Source organism: Mugil cephalus, chromosome 13 (genome assembly GCF_022458985.1).
Source record: "Mugil cephalus isolate CIBA_MC_2020 chromosome 13, CIBA_Mcephalus_1.1, whole genome shotgun sequence".
In the NCBI taxonomy this organism is placed as follows: domain Eukaryota; kingdom Metazoa; phylum Chordata; class Actinopteri; order Mugiliformes; family Mugilidae; genus Mugil; species Mugil cephalus.
The window spans coordinates 7062125-7084004 of record NC_061782.1 but is presented as its reverse complement, the minus strand read 5'-3'; the positions used below and the strand labels follow the sequence as shown (position 1 = coordinate 7084004).

At 43.2% G+C, this 21880-nt stretch overlaps 2 protein-coding genes across 4 annotated transcripts; both read left to right on the top strand.

Annotated features, from left to right (window-relative positions):
* The first annotated feature begins 1741 nt into the window (after positions 1 to 1741).
* On the top strand, positions 1742 to 6607 carry bag3 (BCL2 associated athanogene 3). Its single transcript, XM_047603703.1, has 4 exons — positions 1742 to 1954; positions 3709 to 4062; positions 4165 to 4506; positions 4606 to 6607. The coding sequence occupies exons 1-4, from the start codon at positions 1757 to 1759 to the stop codon at positions 5365 to 5367; spliced, it is 1656 nt and encodes a 551-aa protein (XP_047459659.1). The 5' UTR covers positions 1742 to 1756; the 3' UTR covers positions 5368 to 6607.
* Positions 6608 to 8556: 1949 nt separating this feature from the next.
* Positions 8557 to 21874, top strand: inpp5f (inositol polyphosphate-5-phosphatase F). Of its 3 annotated transcripts, none has more exons than XM_047603476.1 (20): positions 8557 to 9080; positions 10865 to 10945; positions 11421 to 11557; positions 12136 to 12264; positions 12431 to 12598; positions 12698 to 12754; positions 13139 to 13337; positions 13491 to 13670; positions 14630 to 14697; positions 15063 to 15187; positions 15307 to 15384; positions 15498 to 15618; positions 15886 to 16014; positions 16708 to 16825; positions 16912 to 17110; positions 17201 to 17272; positions 17352 to 17425; positions 17593 to 17721; positions 17795 to 17882; positions 17995 to 21874. In XM_047603476.1, the coding sequence occupies exons 1-20, from the start codon at positions 8984 to 8986 to the stop codon at positions 19130 to 19132; spliced, it is 3387 nt and encodes a 1128-aa protein (XP_047459432.1). In that variant the 5' UTR covers positions 8557 to 8983; the 3' UTR covers positions 19133 to 21874. The 3 variants fall into 3 exon arrangements, with proteins under 3 accessions (XP_047459432.1, XP_047459431.1, XP_047459433.1); XM_047603475.1 differs by having other exon boundaries at positions 12413 to 12598; XM_047603477.1 differs by lacking the exon at positions 8557 to 9080 and having other exon boundaries at positions 11368 to 11557; positions 12413 to 12598.
* Positions 21875 to 21880: the final 6 nt, after the last annotated feature.

The following is a 21880-nucleotide window of genomic DNA, read 5'->3' as shown; positions in this document are numbered from 1 at the left end:
TCCATTAGAAGCCACTTCAGAGTGGGGTCAAAGCAGGATCAGTGGTTTATGGTTACTAAATGCTGTGCTAGGTCTGCATAAGTTACAGCCGCCTCTGGGTCTTAGCAAACATCTTGGAAACACGCCATGAAATATTCTAGAAACCTCATTACTGAAATGAAGAATCTGATAATTGCTTGTCAATACAATTATCCACTATAATAATAAATCTACTAACTATTTGCTGCAGTTATTGTGGCTGATCTGAAAGTATTTGCTGCAGCAAAACACTAACACTAAAAATAGTGTATTGATTTATCCGTCTATTCAGTTTCATATTTCACTTAGATCTCCTACGTTGTGTTGCTACAATATAAATAACCTAAAATCACCCTTATAATAGTCCTGTTGACAAATGTTTATAGCGTTGGTGTGCCCTTTAATAAACACCTACGCAGTTGCAGTATAATAACCCTTTCAGAGGAATTGTCTTTGATATTTTGTTTTTAACTCTTAGTCTTGTCACTGTTTTAAGATGTTAATAAATACAAATTCTCATCTGCCTTTTAAGAATCCATGTCACGCTTTGAAAGAATCTCCAGCCTTAATTTGGAGTAAGAACTTTGATTCCGTAGTGTTTCCCTGACTGTATGAGGCAGATTTGGAGTATCAACGAAGATCTGTCATTAGAGGTGTCACTGTGCCCACACTGATCACACAACCAGTTACATAATAGTGTACCAAGTAGCAAAAACCCAGACCGAGTTCCCTTGGACAGGATCGATCATGTGGGAGTCTTGAGTACATCTATTCGGAGAGCCTTTAATTAAGAAAACGCGTTGGGATTCCCTTGACTTATGCACAGAAAATCATTCTCAAACCGGGGTGTAGAGGACACACATACCCCTCTGTGTGAGGGGGCCCTACGAGGGCTATGGTGGGGATTTAGGAGAATATGCCTTTTAACCACAGCCACAGCAAATATGCTCTTAAGTGGAGCTCACTAGAAAACATACAGCCACTGATAACCACAGGACAATATGAAATAAATGACGGTGCAATAACATTTTATTCTATCGTTTTAATTCTATTGCTTAAACTATGCACTCTAATATTTGTATTTATTTGTTCTATGCCATTGTATGGTACATCACCTTGATGAGCCCCCTGCAGTTTCATTTTATTACTTATACAATGACAGTAAAGGCATATTCTAGCATATTCTATTCAAGTGGAAATATGTAACAGATAGGATGAGATGAGACAAGTGGGGAAATTTGAAAAGCGCACATAAGAGATAAAAAGTAAAGACAGTAAAGGTTAAATAAATACTATTTTGCTAATATTCACAAAATCTTATCTTCGTAAAGATTTAGCATAGAGCTGTTGATTTATTATTTTATTTTGCTTTATTCTGGCCAACACCATTTGATTGTGTATTTGGGCTATGGGCTAAATATCAGAAACATTTTATTTAAGTTGAAGTGCCACCTTTTTTTCCACAATTTTAACGTGAACTGAGATTTAGTGCAAGACTGTTGTGGTGATTTTCCGCTTGTGTTCCTAATGTTTTGGTGAGTGAGGGAAATAACAACGGTTTGCCTCGGTGTTTTGGGGTTTATCTGCGACATAACAAGTGAGGGTGAGGGTACCCCTGGCTGGCTCCGTACCGGGCGCGGTGTCCGCCCTCAACATTAACCCTGCTATTTCGAGAAACTTCCAGCCCACTTTTCCACGTCACTTGGAGGAATCTTTAAAGCGTCCGTCCCCGTATAAAATGTCTCAGTATTCGACAGCCAGCAACGTGAACGGCATGAAGACGCAGTCACCGACGCTGACGATGGCAAATAATGACAGCGACCCTCTCCCCCTCGGATGGGAGGTAAAAATTGACCCGCAGACTGGATGGCCATTCTTCGTGGACCACAACAATCGCACGACAACCTGGAATGACCCGAGACACGACACGAAAAAGGTAAAAAATAAATAAATAAATATACACAAATAAATAAATAAATAGACAGACAGACAGAGCGGCGCAATAAAGTTGACAGTAGATGCGTGCGTAATTGTTTTGCGTTGAGCTGCCGCGGCTCTTGTTTTGGTTATTGCGTTGCGCTACATCACTGTTACATATTAATCTAGTTGAGTATAGGCCTTGTTTGGCTCCGTCGCCTCCCCCTCACAGACAGCTCATAAGCCCGTTATAACGAGTGATCAACCCCGTTATGTTCCCGTGTCATGATCTAACACTATTATTACCCGATGAGTCACCCTGCAGTATGTAAAGTCTACCCACTAAGGGGCTCTCGGCGATTTCTAACAACCTCCCTTCTTCTTCATTCGTGGTGGGGAAACACTGCGACCTCCGGCTCAGATTAAACTTTTTCCCTTACAAGGATCGAGGCAGGTCCCGGTTCACTTTTGGCCCCGAGGCAGCGGATAAGTGGATGGCGAAGAAGGCGCATGTCATATTCAACTGTGTTAAAAAGAATGGGGGGTGAAAAAAAAAAACATGTTATGGAAAACACACAGGTCTGCAGAGAAAACCCGTGGGCTGGAGTGAGCGTCACAGCCTGCCAGCTGGTAATCTCTCGTCTCGGAGAGAGAGACACCGTTGTCCAAAGTTAGTGTCCGGAGGAATCTGCTAGAAAGACACAGCTGTTGGGGGATAAAATTGGTGCAACGGTGCTGGCTGGCGTGCGGTGTCCCATGCTGAAATGGCAGAGGGCAAAGGGTCGTTCACAGCTATTTCATAAGTTTTTCGTCCATGGAGGAAAGAAAAGACACTGGTTTACATATAAATGCACTGTTTGGTCTTCCTCCACACTACTGTCTATAGGGAAGAAGGGTCACTTACCAGTTATATCATTTACAGAGTGTTTAACTATTAGACCTGTTGCTAGTGCCCCTTCACACCTGTAGGTTTATAACAAATCAGTGCACTCAGAAAATCATTTTCTGTCCTATTGTAATGGTTAATGGATATTATTTCTTATCTATTTATGTTTACCGTGATATAATGAGGAAACAACTAGACTGTGTCATTGATGATACTACCTTATATTTTATTTTATTTCAATTTTAGTACGGCACACATAACAATATCTTTGTGGCCAAAGAAGATTGTCAGAAATTCAATTTCCCACCATGAGTTATGAAACGCGCATGCAAAACTATTTGACACATTGACTCCTTCTTGTCATTCATCAAATGGCCGAGCAAGTGAAGTCTGTGCTAATCAGAAGTTGTTTCCATTTACTCGGAGAGGTGATGCTTTTCGCATCCCTCCTGTGGAAATGTGACATTTTAACCTATGAACCTTTGAACTGATGTCAGGACCGAGAACACTATTTAAAATACCTCAAGATTTGCATTCGTTAAATACGTGAGAATGTGAAAGTTTTGGAGGATCTTAAATCTTGCAAATCTTATATTACTTCAATTTCTTACTTGGATGATTGATGGCAAACAAAAAATAGGATGGTTGAAAAACTATGAGATGTATTTATAATTGAGAGTTGCCGATAGTTTCTATTGTTCGCTGTAAATTACATCATTATACTCGTATACATGTATTTAAATTCTTTTAAGTCTTTTAAGTTTTATTTAGCATGCTAGATTTTAAATAAATAACAACATATACCAAGATTCTTAATATCTATTGGCATAAAGCTATAAATAGGTGCCGGTTCATTGTTTTAAACTTTACCACTGACTATGTCTCAGGTTCGAGAAGTATCAGCAAATGGACCCAACATACCACCAGAACCAAGTCCTCAGGAGACACAGAAGACCTACGTGAGGGAGATGAAGCACCCCATCCTTCGCCCAGGCTACGTTCCCATCCCAGTCTTCCACGAGGGTGCAGAACTGAGGCAGCAGCAGCAACAGCAGCAGCAGCAGCATCCGTGTTACTCCTACATCCAGCCAACCACTGCACAGAGTATCAGGACAGATGGGCGGACACCTTCGCCAACGCCGGTGCTCCACTGCAGGCCTAGATCACCTTTACACGGCCCCTCAGACAGCTGCTCCTCTGAGCCTGGAAAAGTCTGCACGCCTGTTTCGCCAACAGGAGAGGTAAGACTTGGGCTTATGTTTGCCGCTAATTGCACCAATTTGCAAGTAGGGAGTTGTGGATTAAAAGCAACTGACCAAATAATTATTCTTTTATTTTTAAAGATTTATAGTGTCCCGCATCACCAACCCCCACGGCCCAGCAGCACCGGTCTGCAAGCAGGTTACATCCCTATCCCGGTGATCCACGAGGGTGGGGGAGGCCAAACACAGCCTCAGTTAAATCCTTCGGTCTACTCTCAGCGCGTCCCGTACTCAGAGCATCAGCAGCCCTTCCATCGTATCCAGACAGAGGAACGGCCTGGCTACTCCTCTTCAATGCAACCTCCGCGGGAAAGGGCTTCTCCGATACTTCCCCAGCATCGCGATGCCACTTCTATTCACCTGCAACCTCACATTAGAAGCCAGTCACCTCTCATTGCACAGGTGATGGGAGAAAGACCACAGGTAATTTTACTTTAGTGTGTTTTGACGTGTATATTTAACTGTCGGTGTTAGATGACCTAGATTGTGAGCGACGCCAATAACTTGTTTTTGACTTATAAGCCTCAGCAGCACGTCCTCACGAGAGAGCCGCCCCAGAAAATGGAGCAGGAACCGCCGAGCGTGCAGCAGAAACCCGAGAGCGCGCCACTTCCCCAGCCAGTGCACACAGAAGCTGATGTCCCAAAGCCTCAACAACCTCAACAGTTCCAACAGCCTCCACCTCAGCAACCTCAGCAGTTCCAGCAACCTCAGCAGTTCCAGCACGTGCCATCTCAGCCATCGCCGCAGCCTCAGCAGCCGGAGCAGTTCCAGCCACCGTTCCAGCAGCCACAGAGCAAGCCAGAGCAGCCACAACAGCACGTCGCAGACATCACAGTTCAAATACCTCCAAAAGAAGAGGCCCAGGACATGGCAGCTGCTCCCCCAGAGGTCCCGCCACCAAAAACAGAGGCCGAACAGACTGCTCAGTGCCCGAGCCACCCAGGCTTGACAAAGGTGCAACAGATAGTCGAACGAGTGGCTAAACTGGAGCAGGAGGTGAAGTGTTTTGATGGCAAGAAGAATGATAAGAAGTACTTGTTACTGGAAGAGCTGCTGACCAAAGAGCTCTTAGCCCTGGACTCTGTGGACCCAGAGGGCCGCGCAGACGTGCGGCAAGCAAGACGGGATGGAGTCCGCCGCGTTCAGACCATACTGGAAGAATTGGAGCAAATGGAGGAGCAGCCAGCCAGGCCCGCGGTGGAGGGAGACAACTTGACACAGAAAGGAGAGCCCAGCATGATCACCAAGGAGAATGTTGAGATGGCAAAAGAGATATCGTAATGACTGCACACTCCATAACCACAAGGAGAGAGGGATTACCTGCTGTATATTTGATAGTGAACAAGTCTGCTCCGGCTAACCCTCCTCCCCTTCTACCTACAGCATTTGTGGAAGTTGCATGCATTGATTAACAGTGTTGGTATATCCAGCCATTCAGCACATAATTGATGGTAGCTCAGTGCAATCATGTTTCTCAAGCCAATGTTACTGCCTTCTATGTTGTGCCAATGTCTTCATAATAAGACTGCTGTCCTGAGTGAGATGTTGACAACAATTGCCTGGGCAAATATAAGTTTGAAAAAAGAGGCCTTTATCAATAAATGGAAGAGAAGTAAAAGTATTTTCTTAAGAAAATGTTACGTGTAGTTGCCTTTTGTCTAATCTAATATGGTATGGAGCTTTTTTTCTTAATCTAGTCAGCACACACAGTTAGTACACGAGTGCAAACATTTGGGGCTTTAAAGCAGAACTCACTGCAAAACTGAGTCAACAGAAAAAGCGTTTTCCCTTTTACCGCCACATGGCCATGTTGGAGCTGCTTCGTCACACAACACAGTGAACATGTTTGATAGATGCTGCTTTTTGGTGCATTACTGATTTTGCTGTCTTTGCACTTTGCCATCATTGAAATGTATCATGCTGAAAAATCAGCGGCACTTCATTTGAAGTATATCAGTTAAACAAGTTTTGATTGATGTGTTTGAGTGTTTGTATGTGAACTGGTTTACTTGTTATTTCAAATCACGATATCAGTATTTATATCATAAAGTATTTTGGTACATTTATGAATGTGTAATGGCAAACGGGGGTGAGACGTATATATATATATTTATATATATATATACACTTGAGATGTGAGACAATCAGCACTTGGTGCTTATGAGGAATCACTGTTTAAAATTGTCAGAATGTCCTAGTATTACTACCAAAGCCACAATCTGTAATAACACTAACACAAAAATGGCCTAAAAGCCTTAAAATGGAGATTTTAAACACTACTGTCAGTTAACAAGCTTCAGATTTACTTACTTTTATGGCTACCCCAACTGTTTGTGTAGTAATTTGTCACTATAATGAGATTGTAAGCCATCTTGTCAGGTGGGGGGGTCACTGCCTAACACACTTTTACAAATTATGGATCGTGGCTTAGTGTCGATCACGGTTTATTAGTAGCCGACTGATGCATTGTTGAAAGAAAGTCACATTGATATGGTTGGAAATAAAATGTATTTGACATGGATTTCGACTAATGCTGGGGTTGCTCTTTGTGTTCCCAAGGATCCCTGTTCCCAAAGTCTCATAAAGCCGTGTGTTGGAGGCATTACGAGTTGTCTGTCGGTGTGTCACAGTAACCTCACTGAATACATTTTTGGTCATAAGCCAAGAATCCATATCACATTCATGAGATTTGAACTTTTCCATCCTAATGTTTTTGCAAAAACTGATTAAACTCCTTCAAATTCTTAATTACAAATGAGAGTCCAGGCACACAGACAGCCACTTTAGCTTGACTAGTTGGAGGAAACATAAAACCACCACTTGTTATATATAAAGGCATTTTAGTTGTTACCTATAGTACAGTTCTGCATTCAAATATAAATAAATTACTGCTGTGCTCAAGCACAGTGAAAACCCGGAACAATCCAATTGTGGTTTGTTATGGTCTTAGTGCAGGGGTAATGACTGGTTACAGGGCTCATATAGACAGGAGGTAGCTGGTCTCAACAGTGGAGGCTGACAACAACATTAAACACACAGGGACTAAATGCATACAGCAACTATATAACAGATGGGAATTAATACAAGCTAGGCTCCCTCTGCTTCCTGCTCCCCCTACTCTTCACAACATACATGCTTTGATTTTTTCTATATAATAAACCCCAAAACTGACTGAAGGTGTTAAAATCCTACTAAAATATTCAGGACTTAAATAACCGTTGTGTGACACTTCCCTTGAAAATGCGCCGCTCTGTCGGTCGTCAGCTAGATTTTCATCGGAAAGATTAATAGTTACGCCCGTGTCTGAGCTCAGCTGCACCCTGCCTTTTCCCTCAGGATCCCACTGCGTCATAACTGAGATATTTTAAACGTAGTCGGGTGCAGTCACTAAAAAACGTGTGTTTCATAATATCTATTGACAATGACCTCAACCTTTAAATTCCAATTTAGAATTTTTGCATTCAGCTCACATTTATTTCCCAAATAAATTGTGCTGTATATTAAAATTTTTGCTTTAAAAGATGGAAAATGGAAGTTGCCTGGTGCAGCTTTTCATCCAAGTGATGAAACATGAACATGATAATAAATTAATAATTACTCATCGTTATAAGTTTTTCTTCCACAATTTTGAAAATGTCAGTGGCTCAGATTCAGTATGAATCACCAAACTAATGATACTGTACAGGGATGTTAATGCTTTACAAAAGATATGAGTATCACATTATTATTAATTATTATTATATTCAGAATAAGAATAAACAAAATGGCAGAAAAACAACAATAAAATCCTGCTTTTTTAAAAACTATAACTAAACCTTAGAATTAATAATTACTAATAATTACTAATTGTCAAGTTAAGTGCTTCTGCCTTAACTTTGAAAACATAAATTGCTCAGACTCAGCATATATTTCTGTCCCTTCATCATTATTATTACTATTATTATTTTTAACTATAACTTAACTTAACTCAGATTTGCATGCATATCTGTCCCAAACTAGCCCTGCTTCATAAAATATATATCATTATTGGAATAAGAAAAAACAACAATAAAGTCCTTTTTTTAACTATAACTAAACCTTAAGTTAAATAGTTAATAGATAATAGTAATTAATAAATAATAGTTAAGTTAAATCCTTAAGTTAAGTGCATCTCCGATAAAACATCAATTCAAATTCAAGACTCAAATTCAACATTCAATACTTGTGTTGTACAGAGACGATATAAGTGTCTTATTATTATTATTATTATTATTATTATTATTATTATTATTATTATTATTATTATTATTATTATTATATAATTACTTTAATAATTATTTTTTTTAGACAACAACACTAAATGGTTGAAAAACAACAGTAACGCCCTACATTAAAAAAATCTATAGCTAAACCTCGGAGTTAATAATTACTCATCGCTGAGTTTTACGCCGGTGATGACGGGAGGAGGTCACGTGTCTTTGTTTGGAGCAGGAAGCCGTGGGTCTCGTCGGGTTTGAGCGGCTTCACAGCGGCTTTCTGCGCCGTGGACACTTTCTCACACTCGCCGACGCGTGGTGCCTCGCCTCTGCTCGGTCCGCCGTGACTGTGGGAAAGGGATGCTCGTCCGGTAGAGTGGGATTCCGAGCGTCAACATGCGTGGACGTGGAATAAACGAGCCCGACACGCATCCAGCTGCTAGCAGCTAGCCGCCGTAGCTCTCTCCAGCACTCATCCAGCCCTCCAGCCTGTGGGAGTCGAGCTAACCGTGGCTAACCAGCCACCACAGTCATCCTCCGTGGAGACCTGACAGATCTGAACCCCGGCTGCTGAGATCCGCTGGTCGCTTGTGTGTGTGCGTGTGTTTGTGTGTGTGTTTTTTTTTTCTTTTCTTTACCGTGTGGCGTAGAGAGACAACAAAATGGAGCTGTTTCAAGCCAAAGACGATTACATTCTTCAAAGCGGGGATCGAGCCCTGTGGTGCAGCCGAAAGGACGGGACGATGACCGTGAGACCTGGTACGTGTCCGGGTGACATTTACACCAAACTAATCTAAACGTCACCACCTTATAATACACGAAAATCAACGTATTTCTCGGTCGCTGCGGGGGTTAAATAACACGATTTTACGCACGAAACACCTAAAACAGTCCAACTCTCCATCTCGGCGTCCGCCGGTCACATGTCTTAATTATAAACTCATCTGAGCCGTATTATCTTGTTATGTTAACATATATTTTGGACGTGCCACTACTAGTCCTTGAGTGCACTGACCCAGCTTTTATTTGGAGAGTGCCAACACCCCAAACTGAGTCCTTAGCGTGTCCGTGGAGGTTCTCAGCCATCCAGGTCATGGTTTTATCCAAAAGCGGATTTTAGAAAGGCAAGTGGACTTGTATAGTTTTGAGAAGACGTTTCAACTGAGGAATCTTCTCAGACTCAAAACTCTACAAGCCCACTTGCCTTTCTTAAACGCCTTTAGTTTCCTGCTGTGCCTCTCATGTTACTCACTGGAGGGGTCATTTCGACTCCTCCACTTCTTATTTGGGTCAAACAGCATTGATACGAGACCGCAGAGAGGGGTGAAAGTCACCTCAGCAGCTTAGCAGAGTTGTGCGAGACGCCACTACAGTGCCACCCAAATGCAAAGGAATGTGGAGGAACGGTGCGTGCAAGTTGAAACCGGCAATCGGAACCGCTGATAATGAATTGAGGAGCCGAGCAAGATTTTCCGTCACCGCAGCCTCTTCATCCCGCTGGAGATGTGCTGACCTTACCCCCGGTACCTCGCAGCAGCTGTGACGAAGAAGCACTGGTTCTGCTTTCCGATCAAATTGAATACCGAGGGCTGTGGGAACCGCACGTTACCAGATGAAGTGAAAGGGAGCGCCTAAAGGAAACATTTAATTGGAGTCGCCGGGAGGCTGTGCACGTTGTCCTCTCGGTTGTGCGCTGCGCAGCCATCCTGAACAGGTTTTTAGTTGCACACCACTCTTTCATTATTTAATTGGAAAAAGGGTTTCCACTCCTCGCCGCGTTTCCACTCCACTCTCTCTCCCGTGCAAGTATTTCCATGATATTGCACATCCAGAGGGAGGTTTTACTGTTATTTTCTTTTTGTGTTTTCTCTGCGAGGCCCTCACCCACCCCCACCCTCACCCACCTCACCCCCCACTGCACATGAAGTTCTCTGGCTTGTGGAACAGGAAGAGTCATTGTCTGAGGCTGCTTACAGTTCTCCACCTCTTAGCCACACCCTTCACATTTTTCCAATTTCCCTCACCGTGGAGTTTAATCTGTCCACAATTGCCGAGCGTTTTTTTTTTTGTTTACTCGCTCTGTTTGTGCCTCACCTTTAACCCACTTGACCTGGAAGTTTGTCTCCTCAAATTAAGCGACTCTTTCCTTGATAAAATCAAATCATAATATCATAATTGTTTTCCACTCTGTTTAGTAGTTGTACCTTTGGCACAAATGTGCGTGAAGAAATATAGACTTGGATCCTTCGGTCTGTGGCTGTTACTTCCTTTTACCCCAGCTTCAATATTTAGGCCAAGTCTGCAAGTCACTCGAGGCGAGTGTTTTAAAACAAGTTTCTGTGTGTGTATAACAGGAAATCCCTCGGCCATGATTGCGTAGAGACACTTTCTGTTTGAATAACTCGCACTTCAAGTATGTTGAGCTATTTCGACTCGTCCTGACACATGAAGATGCTTTTATGAGATGTTTTGGTTTCGCGGCGGCGTCGTCCCTGTAGCGTGTCCACCGTTTCTGATGTTTCATGTCCGTGTTTGTGTTTCAGCTACGGACCTGCTGTTGGCCTGGAACCCGGTGTGTTTGGGTTTGGTGGAAGGAGTCATTGGAAAGATACAGCTTCACACAGGTACGTGGAGAATGAACATTTCTTCCTTCAGCTACTTGTTGCCACCACATTCATCATCCGGTAATTGCCGCCTCTGTGTGTGTGTGTGTTTGTGTGTGTGTGTACGGGGGCACAAAATCTTCCCATGCTTAGTATGTTTTCTTATTCACAAGTAAAGGCGTGAAAAAAAAAGAAACGTGTTAATGTACTTTGAAATGTGTGTGCTTATGAAGAGGAGTGAGCTAATGGTGATGAATTGGCTCATGACGTGACTCTGTGGGCCTCGGGGTATTTGAAAATATATGAACATGTTATATTATTCCGGTACATCTAATAGATTTAACATCATATAAATATTTATTTGCCAGATGTCTTGTGTTGCGTTATTTAAAAAAATGCGCGGCCGGTGACTGGCGTGCAACTGCTTCCTTCACACCTTACAGAATGTGAGGAATTCTGCACCCAACGCCCCTCTTCTTCTCTCTCCTCTTGGCAGATCTCCCTCTGGGCCTCGTATTAATCCGGCAGAAAGCGCTGGTTGGCAATTTACCAGGTGACCACAAAGTCTACAAGATCACCAAGATAGCTGTCATCCCTCTGTCCGACGAAGAGCCTCAGGAGCTGGAGTTGGAGGTATGCACGCTAATGCCGTAAATGAATCGGGATTCATGAAGTTATGTTTTACGTTATTTAAGATTCGGTCTTTCTTTATACTCTAACAGAACGTCTGAGAATCTGAAACTGTCATGTAATGAAACCAAGAATACCCTGGATGAGTCACTGTGTGATTCATCTTTGACAGTGGTGGAAAAAATTTGTAGAGGATATAATTTTCTTTTTGTTTTTTTGAAATTTCATCAAAAAATTCTCTTTTATGTTCCACATCCTGAGTTGAAATTACTCTCAGATATATAATCACTGCAGTAGATGATAAAGGTTGCTAAGATGTCAGTTTTTCAGGGAAGCTTCATGGATGGTGAGACAGAATATTTTCAAGTGAGTAAAAACAGAGGAGGACGCTCGTTAGTGGCTTTTAGACCTCGTCCTTGTTCTCCTGAGTTAACCCCTTGTGCCCTTCTAGAAAACCTATAGGTCACCGTGTTCATATTAGGATTATTTAGTGTACTGTCGTGTGGAAAGTAGCCGTTTATTTGTTGTTTGATGAAAAGGTGGTATCACATTAAACTTTTGCCTTCTGCACATCACTGCAGCTTTGCAAGAAGCATCATTTTGGAATCGACAAAGCGGAGAAACTGGCCCAGTCTCCGGACGACTCGAAGTTCCTGATGAAGACTTTGAGTCAGATCAAATCCAACGTGGCTGTTCCCATCAAGAAAAAGGTATCGATTTGTTCCATTTTTATTCAAACACCCTTTCCCTCATGTTTTTCTTTTTACTAGAGGTTTTCTTAGGATTTCCAATCTTTCTTCTTTTTTTTTTTTTGCTTTGTCAACTTAATGGTGTTGTCTATCCACCTCTCCAATCCAGTATTCCCCTGCCTTCCAGGTCAAAGAAAACAAGGAGAAGGAACGCCTGGAGAGGCGGCTGCTGGACGAGCTGTACAAGATCTTCATGGACTCCGACTCCTTCTACTACAGCATGACCTACGACCTGACGAACAGCGTGCAGCGTCAGGGAGATTCGGAAAAGTCCAACTTACCCCTGTGGAAGCAGGTACTTTTGAACAACACCTCTGCAGAATTGGACGCTTTATTCCTTTCTATTGTACATCGAGAAATTTGACTCTGTTGTGTTTTAATCCTTTGTGAAAAGGTGGATGACCGCTTCTTCTGGAATAAACACATGATCCAAGACATTATTGACCTGCAGGTAGTTGTTTTGTTTTTTCCCTCCTCATAGAAGTACATAGAGGTTATTGGTGTGTTTCTATTTTTAGAGAATGAACACACTCTGTTCCTGGATGTTTTTTTTCTTTGTTGGCACAGTCATTGTGTTTCACTTTTCCCCCGTTCAAAGTCGGCATTGCCGTGCACTGTAAGTGTGGCAGTTGAAGGTGCTGATAATTAGCAGGGCTTTATCAGAGGAGTATGAAAATACTCACTCAGAAGAAGGCTTAGCTGCTCTGAGTTAGGACAGATTATCTTATTTGGGGATGCAAAGCACTTCCTTATCGACTTGCCAAACGGTGTTTTAATCTCCTTGTCCTGCTCTCTTTTTTTTTCTTTCTTTGTGTCTGCTTTGTGAATTCTCCAGGTCCCGGACGTTGACTTCTGGGTGATACCAATCATCCAGGGCTTTGTACAGGTGGAGGAGCTGGTGGTGAATTACAATGAGACATCTGACGAGGAGAGGAGCAGCCCCGAGACGCCGCCGAAGGAAATCACCTGTGTGGATGACATCCATCCCCGCTTCACCGTGGCCCTCATCTCCAGACGTAGCCGCCACCGCGCAGGTAGAGCTGCCACCGTAGCGTTATAACCTCAGCTCCGATTCAGCCTAAATAAATGGGATGTGTTGTGTAACTGGGACGTATTTTTAGTACTCTCACAAGTGACTTAATTCATCATTGTTCTTAATGGGCCTAATGCATTCCTCTTCCCCACAGGGATGCGGTACAAACGGAGAGGCGTGGACACGGACGGCCATGTGGCTAACTATGTGGAGACGGAGCAGTTGATCCACGTGCACAGCCACACTCTATCCTTCGTGCAGACTCGTGGCTCCGTGCCCGTCTTCTGGAGCCAGGCGGGGTATCGCTACAATCCCCGACCACGCTTGGAGAAAGGTCAGCAGGACGACGTTCTCTTGCATAAATACTCTTTGGCATGATTTGTCCGGGCTTCAAATTCAACCGTAGCACGTTTGAATCCTCGGTTCGGTTTGTTTTGACCCGGAGAGGCAGAGGTAGCCTCGATCCGACCCTAGTGCCACGTGCATGCTGCAAGACTGGTCTAGCTAATGCAGGCATTGGCTAGTTTGTTCTGCTCTGAAGTCTAAAGGCAGCACGTCTTTTCGAAGTGGGGAGCTGTGCAGTATTGTCAGGACATTTTTGCTAAGTGCATTCAGCACTCTGCTCGTCTGGTTTTGCTTGCACAGGTCATTCTTCCTGGATTTATGTATTTTTTTTAATTTATTTATCTTTGGTCTGGCCTGGTCTGGTCTGGTTTTGCTTGCACAGGTCATTCTTCCCCGTATTTATTTATTTTTTTTATTTTCTCAGTCTAGCCCCTGACTCATTTGGACCAGGAAGCACAGTTGAAAGTGTCGTGATGCAGTTTCATTTGCTTCACCTGGATTCTTCCGTGAAAGAGAACCGAACCAAGCAGAAAATGCTTAGTTACAAACTAATCTGCTGATTCAGAGTAGAACAAATGAACTGCAGGCGGAGACGTCCTCAGACTCTGTGTTTAAGTGCAGTGCAGTTATTTTTGTACTTCTACCTTTAAGCAGACATTTCTTTCAGTAGCGGTGTCCTCTTTGCGGTTTGAGTATGACTTATGTGTTACATATTAACAAAATACTGTTATGCGTCAGTCGGAGGGTTTTGATCCACTTGCCTTTTTGAATTTGGAGAAATCATAAATTTTACATGATGAGTTGATGTGATTTCTCAATAGCCTCCTGTTGACTTGCATTGGAAAAAAAAAATAGTTAAAATGCTGTAAAACCTCTCTGTAGATCTCTCAGCATCTTTAACTAGACTTTAACCAGATTTATTTATGTATATTTTTTTAAATGTTTTAGGAGAGAAGGAGACGATGTCTTACTTTGGGTCTCACTTTGAAGAACAGCTTAAACTCTACAAGAAGCAGGTGGGTTTGCTTTGCTTGTGTATTGGGTGCTCATGTTGTGCACAGAGTTCTTGCATGCATCAGTCTTGTGCAGGGATTTTTTTTGTTTAAATATAACACCATTGTGGTCATATGGCCACGTTCGTATAGTGTGAATATTCTTACTGAGGTTGTAGCGCGTGATATAAAATAGAATTTAACATGTAGCTGTGACATTTCGTTTTTGTAGCTTTGTAGCTTTTGAAATTACGTCACATTCTGCTTTTTAAAAATAGTGAATCAAGTTTAGTCTGCCTTTCTCTACTATTTAGCCCTTTAGTGTGTGTGTGTGTGGATTGTTCTGCACCACAAAGCTAAATGACGGCACTATTCACCGTCTTCTTCAGGTCATCATTAACTTAGTGGACCAAAGTGGCCGGGAGAAGATAATCGGCGACGCATATCTGAAGCAAGTCCTGCTTTACAACAACCCAAACCTCACATACGTCTCATTTGACTTCCATGAGCACTGGTGAGATAAGCGCAACACGCACCAGTATCGCTTCTTTGTCAATCGCACTCGTACTCCAAACAATTTCATACCGCAGTGCGTTTCCTTCCTTTTTATTCTTCTTACTTCCCGTTTCTCAGCCGCGGTATGAAGTTTGAGAATGTGCAGATACTGACTGACGCGATTTCTGATATCATCACTGACATGAAGTGGGCCTGGTGAGTGTCAAGGCGGTGTTTTGCAACACTAGGCCAGTGAAATCATAGCAGTAAACGCTGGAGTTATGAGCCTAAAAATCTGATTTCCATTGATATCCGTCTCCCTCCGTTAGGGTGGACCAAGCAGGAGTCATCTGTAAGCAGGAGGGAATCTTCAGAGTCAACTGCATGGACTGTCTCGACAGGACCAACGTGGTCCAAGCTGCTATTGCTCGGGCGGTGATGGAGCAGCAGGTGAGGTTTTTATCTTTTCTGGACACATTTGTCTTCTATGCCTGTCGCAGGTGCTACTTTCCATATGTGTTTCATTAATTCCTAGCGCAGTTAACATTTAATAATGAAAGTTACCTTGTTCCTCGTGAAACTCGTATTAGTGCAAATGTTAAAGGAGCCCATTAAATATCGGAAGAGCTGCAACCGTGTTTGCTTTTAAGTACATTTCTAAGAATAAATATCGCCATATCATCATTGGTGTTGCGTTCTTCTCTTTTCTTCCCGCAGCTGAAGAAACTGGGTGTGATGCCTCCAGAGCAGCCTCTGCCGTACAAGTGCTACAGGATTTATCAGGTCATGTGGGCCAACAACGGCGACACCATCAGCCGACAGTACGCAGGCACAGCAGCTCTCAAGGTAACGCCGTCGTTTGCGAACGCGCAGTCACGACTACATCTGTCTGTTTTAGTAAACAGCAGATGTAAATGTCTCGGTAACAAGTTTTAGTGTGTGTGTGTGTGGATGCTTGATTTTGTTTCTTGTTGTGTATGTGTATTATGTTTTAATTTGTGTGAAGCATATTTTTGTATGAAAAGTGCTATATAAGTAAAGTTTTGACGGAACATATAGTATTTTAGTACATTACCACATCAGAATGAGAAATATCTACTGAAATGTGTGGAATTAAAGCAGCTATGACTAATATTTTTCATGGCGTTGTGAAAACACTGCGAGGGTGTGAGGTTAGGGGATGAACCTACAGAGAGTTATCACCTGAATCTGAACCCACGCTGGCTTTATAGCAGGTGTTTGCTAATTATGTAGCCATGCAGCTATGTTATAGTTCACTCTTGCCACTCTCATGGCATTGCTCTCTTACTGTAAATGTTCTGTTTGCAATCAGGCACCAGACAGAGACTGTCTGTGATTAGATAGTGCACACAGTAAAGCATTCAATAACCAAAGAGTTGCATATTTCTCATATTTCTCAGTGCTAAAAGAGGGTTTGGTATTTTGACTTATTTGACCTGTTGCGAAGTGGTCTATAAAGAGTGTCACGACTCAAAGGTGAGATAAAATGTTACATTTAACATCCTTTTTTTGTTTTAGGGAGATTTCACCAGGACGGGGGAGAGGAAACTGGCTGGTGTGATGAAGGACGGTGTGAACTCAGCCAACCGTTACTACCTGAACCGCTTTAGAGACGCCTACAGACAAGCGGTCATTGGTACGGAAAACAGACGTTACAGCTGTTGAATGTATTGTTACCTATGTGCAATTCCTCGATTGATATTTCCAAATGTCTCTCTGCAGATCTAATGATGGGCTTGCCGGTGACGGAAGACCTCTACTCCATCTTCAGCAAGGAGAAGGAGCATGAAGAGAAAGAGAAGGAGAGCCAGAGGGGAGCACAGGAGCAGGTCAGCCTCCTGCTGCAGACCTACATGCAGCTGTTGCTGCCAGATGATGAGAAGTTTCACGGAGGGTGGGCCCTCATTAACTGCGACATGAGGTTAGTAGCCGGCCGTCCTCTATGAACGTTAGTACTTGATGTTGTTGTCCAGTGCTCTTTTTGCAACACAATTCTCTCATTTCCCACCAGTCTCATTGATGCAACCAACAAAGACGTGGATGTGCTGCTGCTCCTGTCGGACAAAGCCTATTACATCGCGTAGTAAGTCGGAGTTTAAACTACCAAACAACTGGATGTTGTTCTCGTGCATTCACTTACGTTTGTATTTATTTTCTTGTAGCTATGATGAAGAGGCAGATAAAGTCAACCAGTACCAACGGCTCAACTTGGAGGGTTTGGAAAAGATCGAAATTGGTGAGACTCAAAGGAGAAGTGAATCTTCTTCTACACTCACTGAGTCACCGACACTTCCTGAAAGTGTCCTTAACAGTTTCGCAGTAACCTTTTAGCAATATCTTCAAGGATTATGATTCATGCGAAGAAGAAGGCAAGGGTGTTATAAGTTGCGTTTCCTTCGACAGGTCCGGAGCCAACTCTGTTTGGGAAGCCGAAGTTCTGCTGCATGCGTCTGCACTACAGGAACGAGGAGACGAGTGGATACTTTCACACTCTGAGAGCGGCGACGCGAAACCCTGAGGATGACGGAAAAGGTAGGATGCAATTTAAATTCTCTAAGCAGCAAGAAGAGGGTAAATGATGTACTGACGCTGTGACACGTTTCAGATACATTGCAATGCATAGCTGAGATGCTCCGCATAACAAAACAGGCCACGGGGCTGGACCTGCTCGTGGTTGAAAAGAAGCTAGAGAGGTAAGGGCTAATAAGATAGTTATTCAGCTTTTTCGCTCTTAATGATTTAAAAGTAATGAGCATTTTAAAGCAGTTACGCTTGGTAGAACTTAAGCCTGTGTCTGCGTTGCAGGCGGCAGAGTAAACCTCATGAGGACATAATGGGGATCCAGAACAAACCTGCCGACCAAGGCCAAGCCTCTGGCCTGGCGCAGGGCAAAAGTTTCCTCCTCAACAAGTTTTCCTCGCTCAATCAGAAAGTGAAACAGACCAAGACGAATGTGAACATCGGCCCCTTCAAGCCCCTCGGCAAGCTGGGCACCTTCTCCAAGCCCGACGTGAAGGTCAATTTCCTGAAACCAACTATGCACGTCAACCTGTGGAAGTCGGACAGCAGCCTGGAGACGTCGGATAGCAACCCCGGCGCGGGGGGCCTAAAAGACATTGGGGGCGAGCGCTTTGATATCTCCTCTGACTCGGACTCCTACAACTCGGACCCGGAGCACCCGTGCGCAGGCTCCTTGGAAAACGTGGACTATGTGCTGCCCAGCTGCGGCATCGTAGCGTCCAACCCGCGGCTGGGCAGTCGCTCTCAGTCCATCGGTAGCGTGGAGCTCAACATCCCCTCAGTTATCCGGGTGACTGGCTGTGATGGGAAACAGGAAAGCCCCTCTCAAGTGAGCGACGACAAGTCTCCCGGGTCGGCGTCGGTGGCCGAAGAAGCCATCCTGATTGACTTTGGTACTCCAATTGACGCCTACTGCCACCAGTTCGTCCAGGACGCGCACACCAAACCCGTCGAGGTGTTCGGAGAGCGGCCGCTGCCGGCCGTAGCTCCCCCCAACCCGGCAGCGTCCGTCCCGGCCGACTCCACCAAGCAGCCGAGCTCAGAGCAGGAGGAGCCCCAGCTCCCAAGGCCGTCGCAGCTAGACGTCCAATCCTCTACCTCCAACTCCAACCTCCTCACCGTCCAGAAGCCCAGCTCTGCAGTCTCAGGAGGCTCTCAGAAGAGTCTGTCTTCACAGATGGAGGGCAGCCTCGGCCCTTCCCCGGCCGACAGCAACGGCAGCCGAGTGGTGTCCCCCTTTGCCAAGATCAAGAGCTCCATGGTGCAGGTGGCCAGCCTCACCCAGGCGGGACTCACCCAGGGCATCAATTTTGCCGTGGCAAAGGTACAAAAGAGCCCGGAGCCGGACACCGTCAGCGAGGCCCAAGAGAGTGAGCTGAAGGCAATGTTTACACAGTGCCAGACCAGGATCATTCAGATCTAGTGCTTTCATTGTAGCAGGATTTTATAGTCGTATGTCATGTAGAAAACTTCCTGTACGGTAGCAGTAGCGAAATGCTTGCACATAGCGTCACTCCTCGACCAAGACATGTGCTCTTAGGTTTGCCCTTCAGTTAAACTCGCCCTCTTAAACGTTGACTCTTGTACAGAACTGACGAATATAAACCCCCCCAAGCCCCAACACGGCAGTGAGCATGTTTACGTGCACATGATGATGGACGCCCCTGATTAGTTTTTGATATAAATGACTCATAGATCTTTTGCCATGCTACCTTGCACACCAGGGAAATTGCAATAATGGTAATAGCATGACATTTCTCATGTAAATGTCTACATTAGAGTATTTGGGCAAGTGTTTAGCGCAACCTCCATCTAAATCCTAACTCACTCCAGAAATACTCCCTACTGTTTAAATGTAGAGACAGATTTCTTATTCTCGTTAAGACGAGACTTAACTTAAGAGACATAGAACTAAAAAAATGATATTTAACTTTTTAAGACGTTTTAAAAGTCACGTACTTCCAGAGTGGTATGCAGAGTATTTTTTTTTTTTTTTTTTTGTGTATGTAAACATGTCACCGTCCTCAGTCTGAAGTTCTTTAACGAACCCGCGATGCTTCTGCATGTGAGGTTAAAGGGTAACAACTGACGGCGCAGATAAGCGTTTCAGCTGCATGTTGAAAGACCAACTCTGACTTTTATCTTGTACTGTATGTCATCCTGTACGTGCAGGTCCACTTATTGGCGTTTGTGATATGCTAGGCCTCGTAATGAAATAACCTTCGGTTTGTATCAGTTGTCGTAGAAATCCAACCAAATAACTTTTTTTTTTTTTGGTGATTCCCAAAGGACAGTTAGTTCTGTGTTAGATATATTACCCTTTGTATAGCTGTCGGAAACTAGCCAGGCGACATAACCCTACGTAGTTTATCCTATGTAACTTCAGTGTTGTCAAGTGTAACTTAGAAGATAATACCGTTAAAGGAACAACAACTACACCTTTAAGAACCTTAATCAGAGTAACCTGGTTGTCGATATGTACAGTGAGTATTGTTAATATGTCCCTGAGTAGAGCTTTCTTCTTCTTCTTCTTCAGCTTTTTTTTTTTTTTTTTGTATGGATAAAGAGCTGGAAGCTAAACACGTTTGAAGAGTTATGAGCATTATATTTGGAAAAGAAGAAGCCCAGTGCTGACACTGCTAAATAACCAGAGAGCTTCTGTTTTTTGTTTTTTTTTTGTTTTTTGATAGATACATATGAACTGAAATACCTATTCAATTACATGAGGGGTTTGTTTGAATCTGAATCCTCGTTCAGCGATTGACACTGCATGTTTTGACAAAGGCGGGAGAGTAGCATATAATTATGTCTATATGCAATCGCACCAACCAAGTTATTAGAAACACTGACGCTTTTATGCACTCCCCTAAACTGAAAGCATTTTTTTGCCTTAACAGGGAATTGAAGTGGGATTATGTATATCAGGTATTTATGGCAAAATCTACCTTTTTAAGTCCATTCTTACGTGTTACATTTGGTGTACTGTATACGATGTTATGTCCAGGGTTACTGTAAGTCATCACGCTTTATCTTGGGAGATTTCATCCAGAGACTGGCACACGAACACACACATATATACATATTTACATATTTCCTGTGTGGAAATGAGCAGATTTGAAGGATGTAAAGTCATCACTGCTGCTGCTGGTATTTAGGAGTGTTTGCCTTAGAGTTCAAGCTGTATTTATATGCGATGATGCTGTAAACGTGGTTTTATTGTACATGTTTTTTTTTTTTTCATTAACCTCAAAAAACCCGTTAATCTCTTCGTTGTGACCCCTTGTTTACGGGGCACAAGAAGAAGAATCTATGAACCAGTTTATCCTGATGCATATACTGTTTAGAATAAATAATAGTCTGGACTGCTTTGAGATGAAATATCCCAAGATAACAGATCACACGTTTCATATTTTGTGTTTTCTGCACTCAGCTTGCTCACCAGCAAATAAGATGTGGGACACTTTTTTTTTGTTTTTTGTGCACAGATTAATAGTTGTTAAATAAGACTGTGGTCTTGGCTGCTTTGTGGGTTGCTGCTGATTAAGTGTGTGGTGCTGCCAACGCTTTAAGGGCATAGTCGTAATGCAAACTTTTAATGCAGAGGGGGTGGGAAAAAAAATAATAAATAAATAAAAAATGTGTTTTAAACTTCGGGTCCAGGACACTGGAGCAGTTCTCACAAGCAGAGAAAAGAGGCTTATTCTGTACTGAAATGGTGTAAATGTGTTAAGCTAAAAAAAAAAAAAACATTCCTGACGAGAGACCACAACAACGCTAGGGAGTCAGTGTTTTAACTTTTTATATGCAGACACGCTGACAGTTGTATTTGATGCTGTATTTGCTGGGTGAGATTTATTTTTGTTTCGTTTCTTTTGTCCTCACACCAAGTGCTTTTTGCAATCGCCTCATTTTTTTTTTTTTTTTGGTCTCCGGCCGTCCCTCCCTCCCTTTCTCCTTCCCTCCCGTTAGGATCGCGACAAAACTATCTTCTAGAGATCGTCAAGCATTTGATTTGCACTGTTTCAAGCACATTTTCTAACATCATTAGCACTGCTCCATCTGAATGTCTGTGGTCATGTCTTTCCTCCTTACCAACTGACTGTTGTCATCGTTTTCCACAGTGTAATGAGATTGTATTGTATATTAAAGTATCCTATTTATTCTTCATCTT

Bases quoted from the DNA above. Each gene is read 5' to 3' on its own strand.
- bag3 (XM_047603703.1), top strand. From the start codon at position 1,757: ATGTCTCAGTATTCGACAGCCAGCAACGTGAACGGCATGAAGACGCAG. The intron at 1,955-3,708 runs GTAAAAAATAAA...ACTATGTCTCAG, and splicing joins CGAGACACGACACGAAAAAG to GTTCGAGAAGTATCAGCAAA. The intron at 4,063-4,164 runs GTAAGACTTGGG...TTATTTTTAAAG, and splicing joins CTGTTTCGCCAACAGGAGAG to ATTTATAGTGTCCCGCATCA.
- inpp5f (XM_047603475.1), top strand. From the start codon at position 8,984: ATGGAGCTGTTTCAAGCCAAAGACGATTACATTCTTCAAAGCGGGGAT. The intron at 14,698-15,062 runs GTGGGTTTGCTT...CGTCTTCTTCAG, and splicing joins TTAAACTCTACAAGAAGCAG to GTCATCATTAACTTAGTGGA. The intron at 16,015-16,707 runs GTAACGCCGTCG...TTTTTGTTTTAG, and splicing joins CAGGCACAGCAGCTCTCAAG to GGAGATTTCACCAGGACGGG.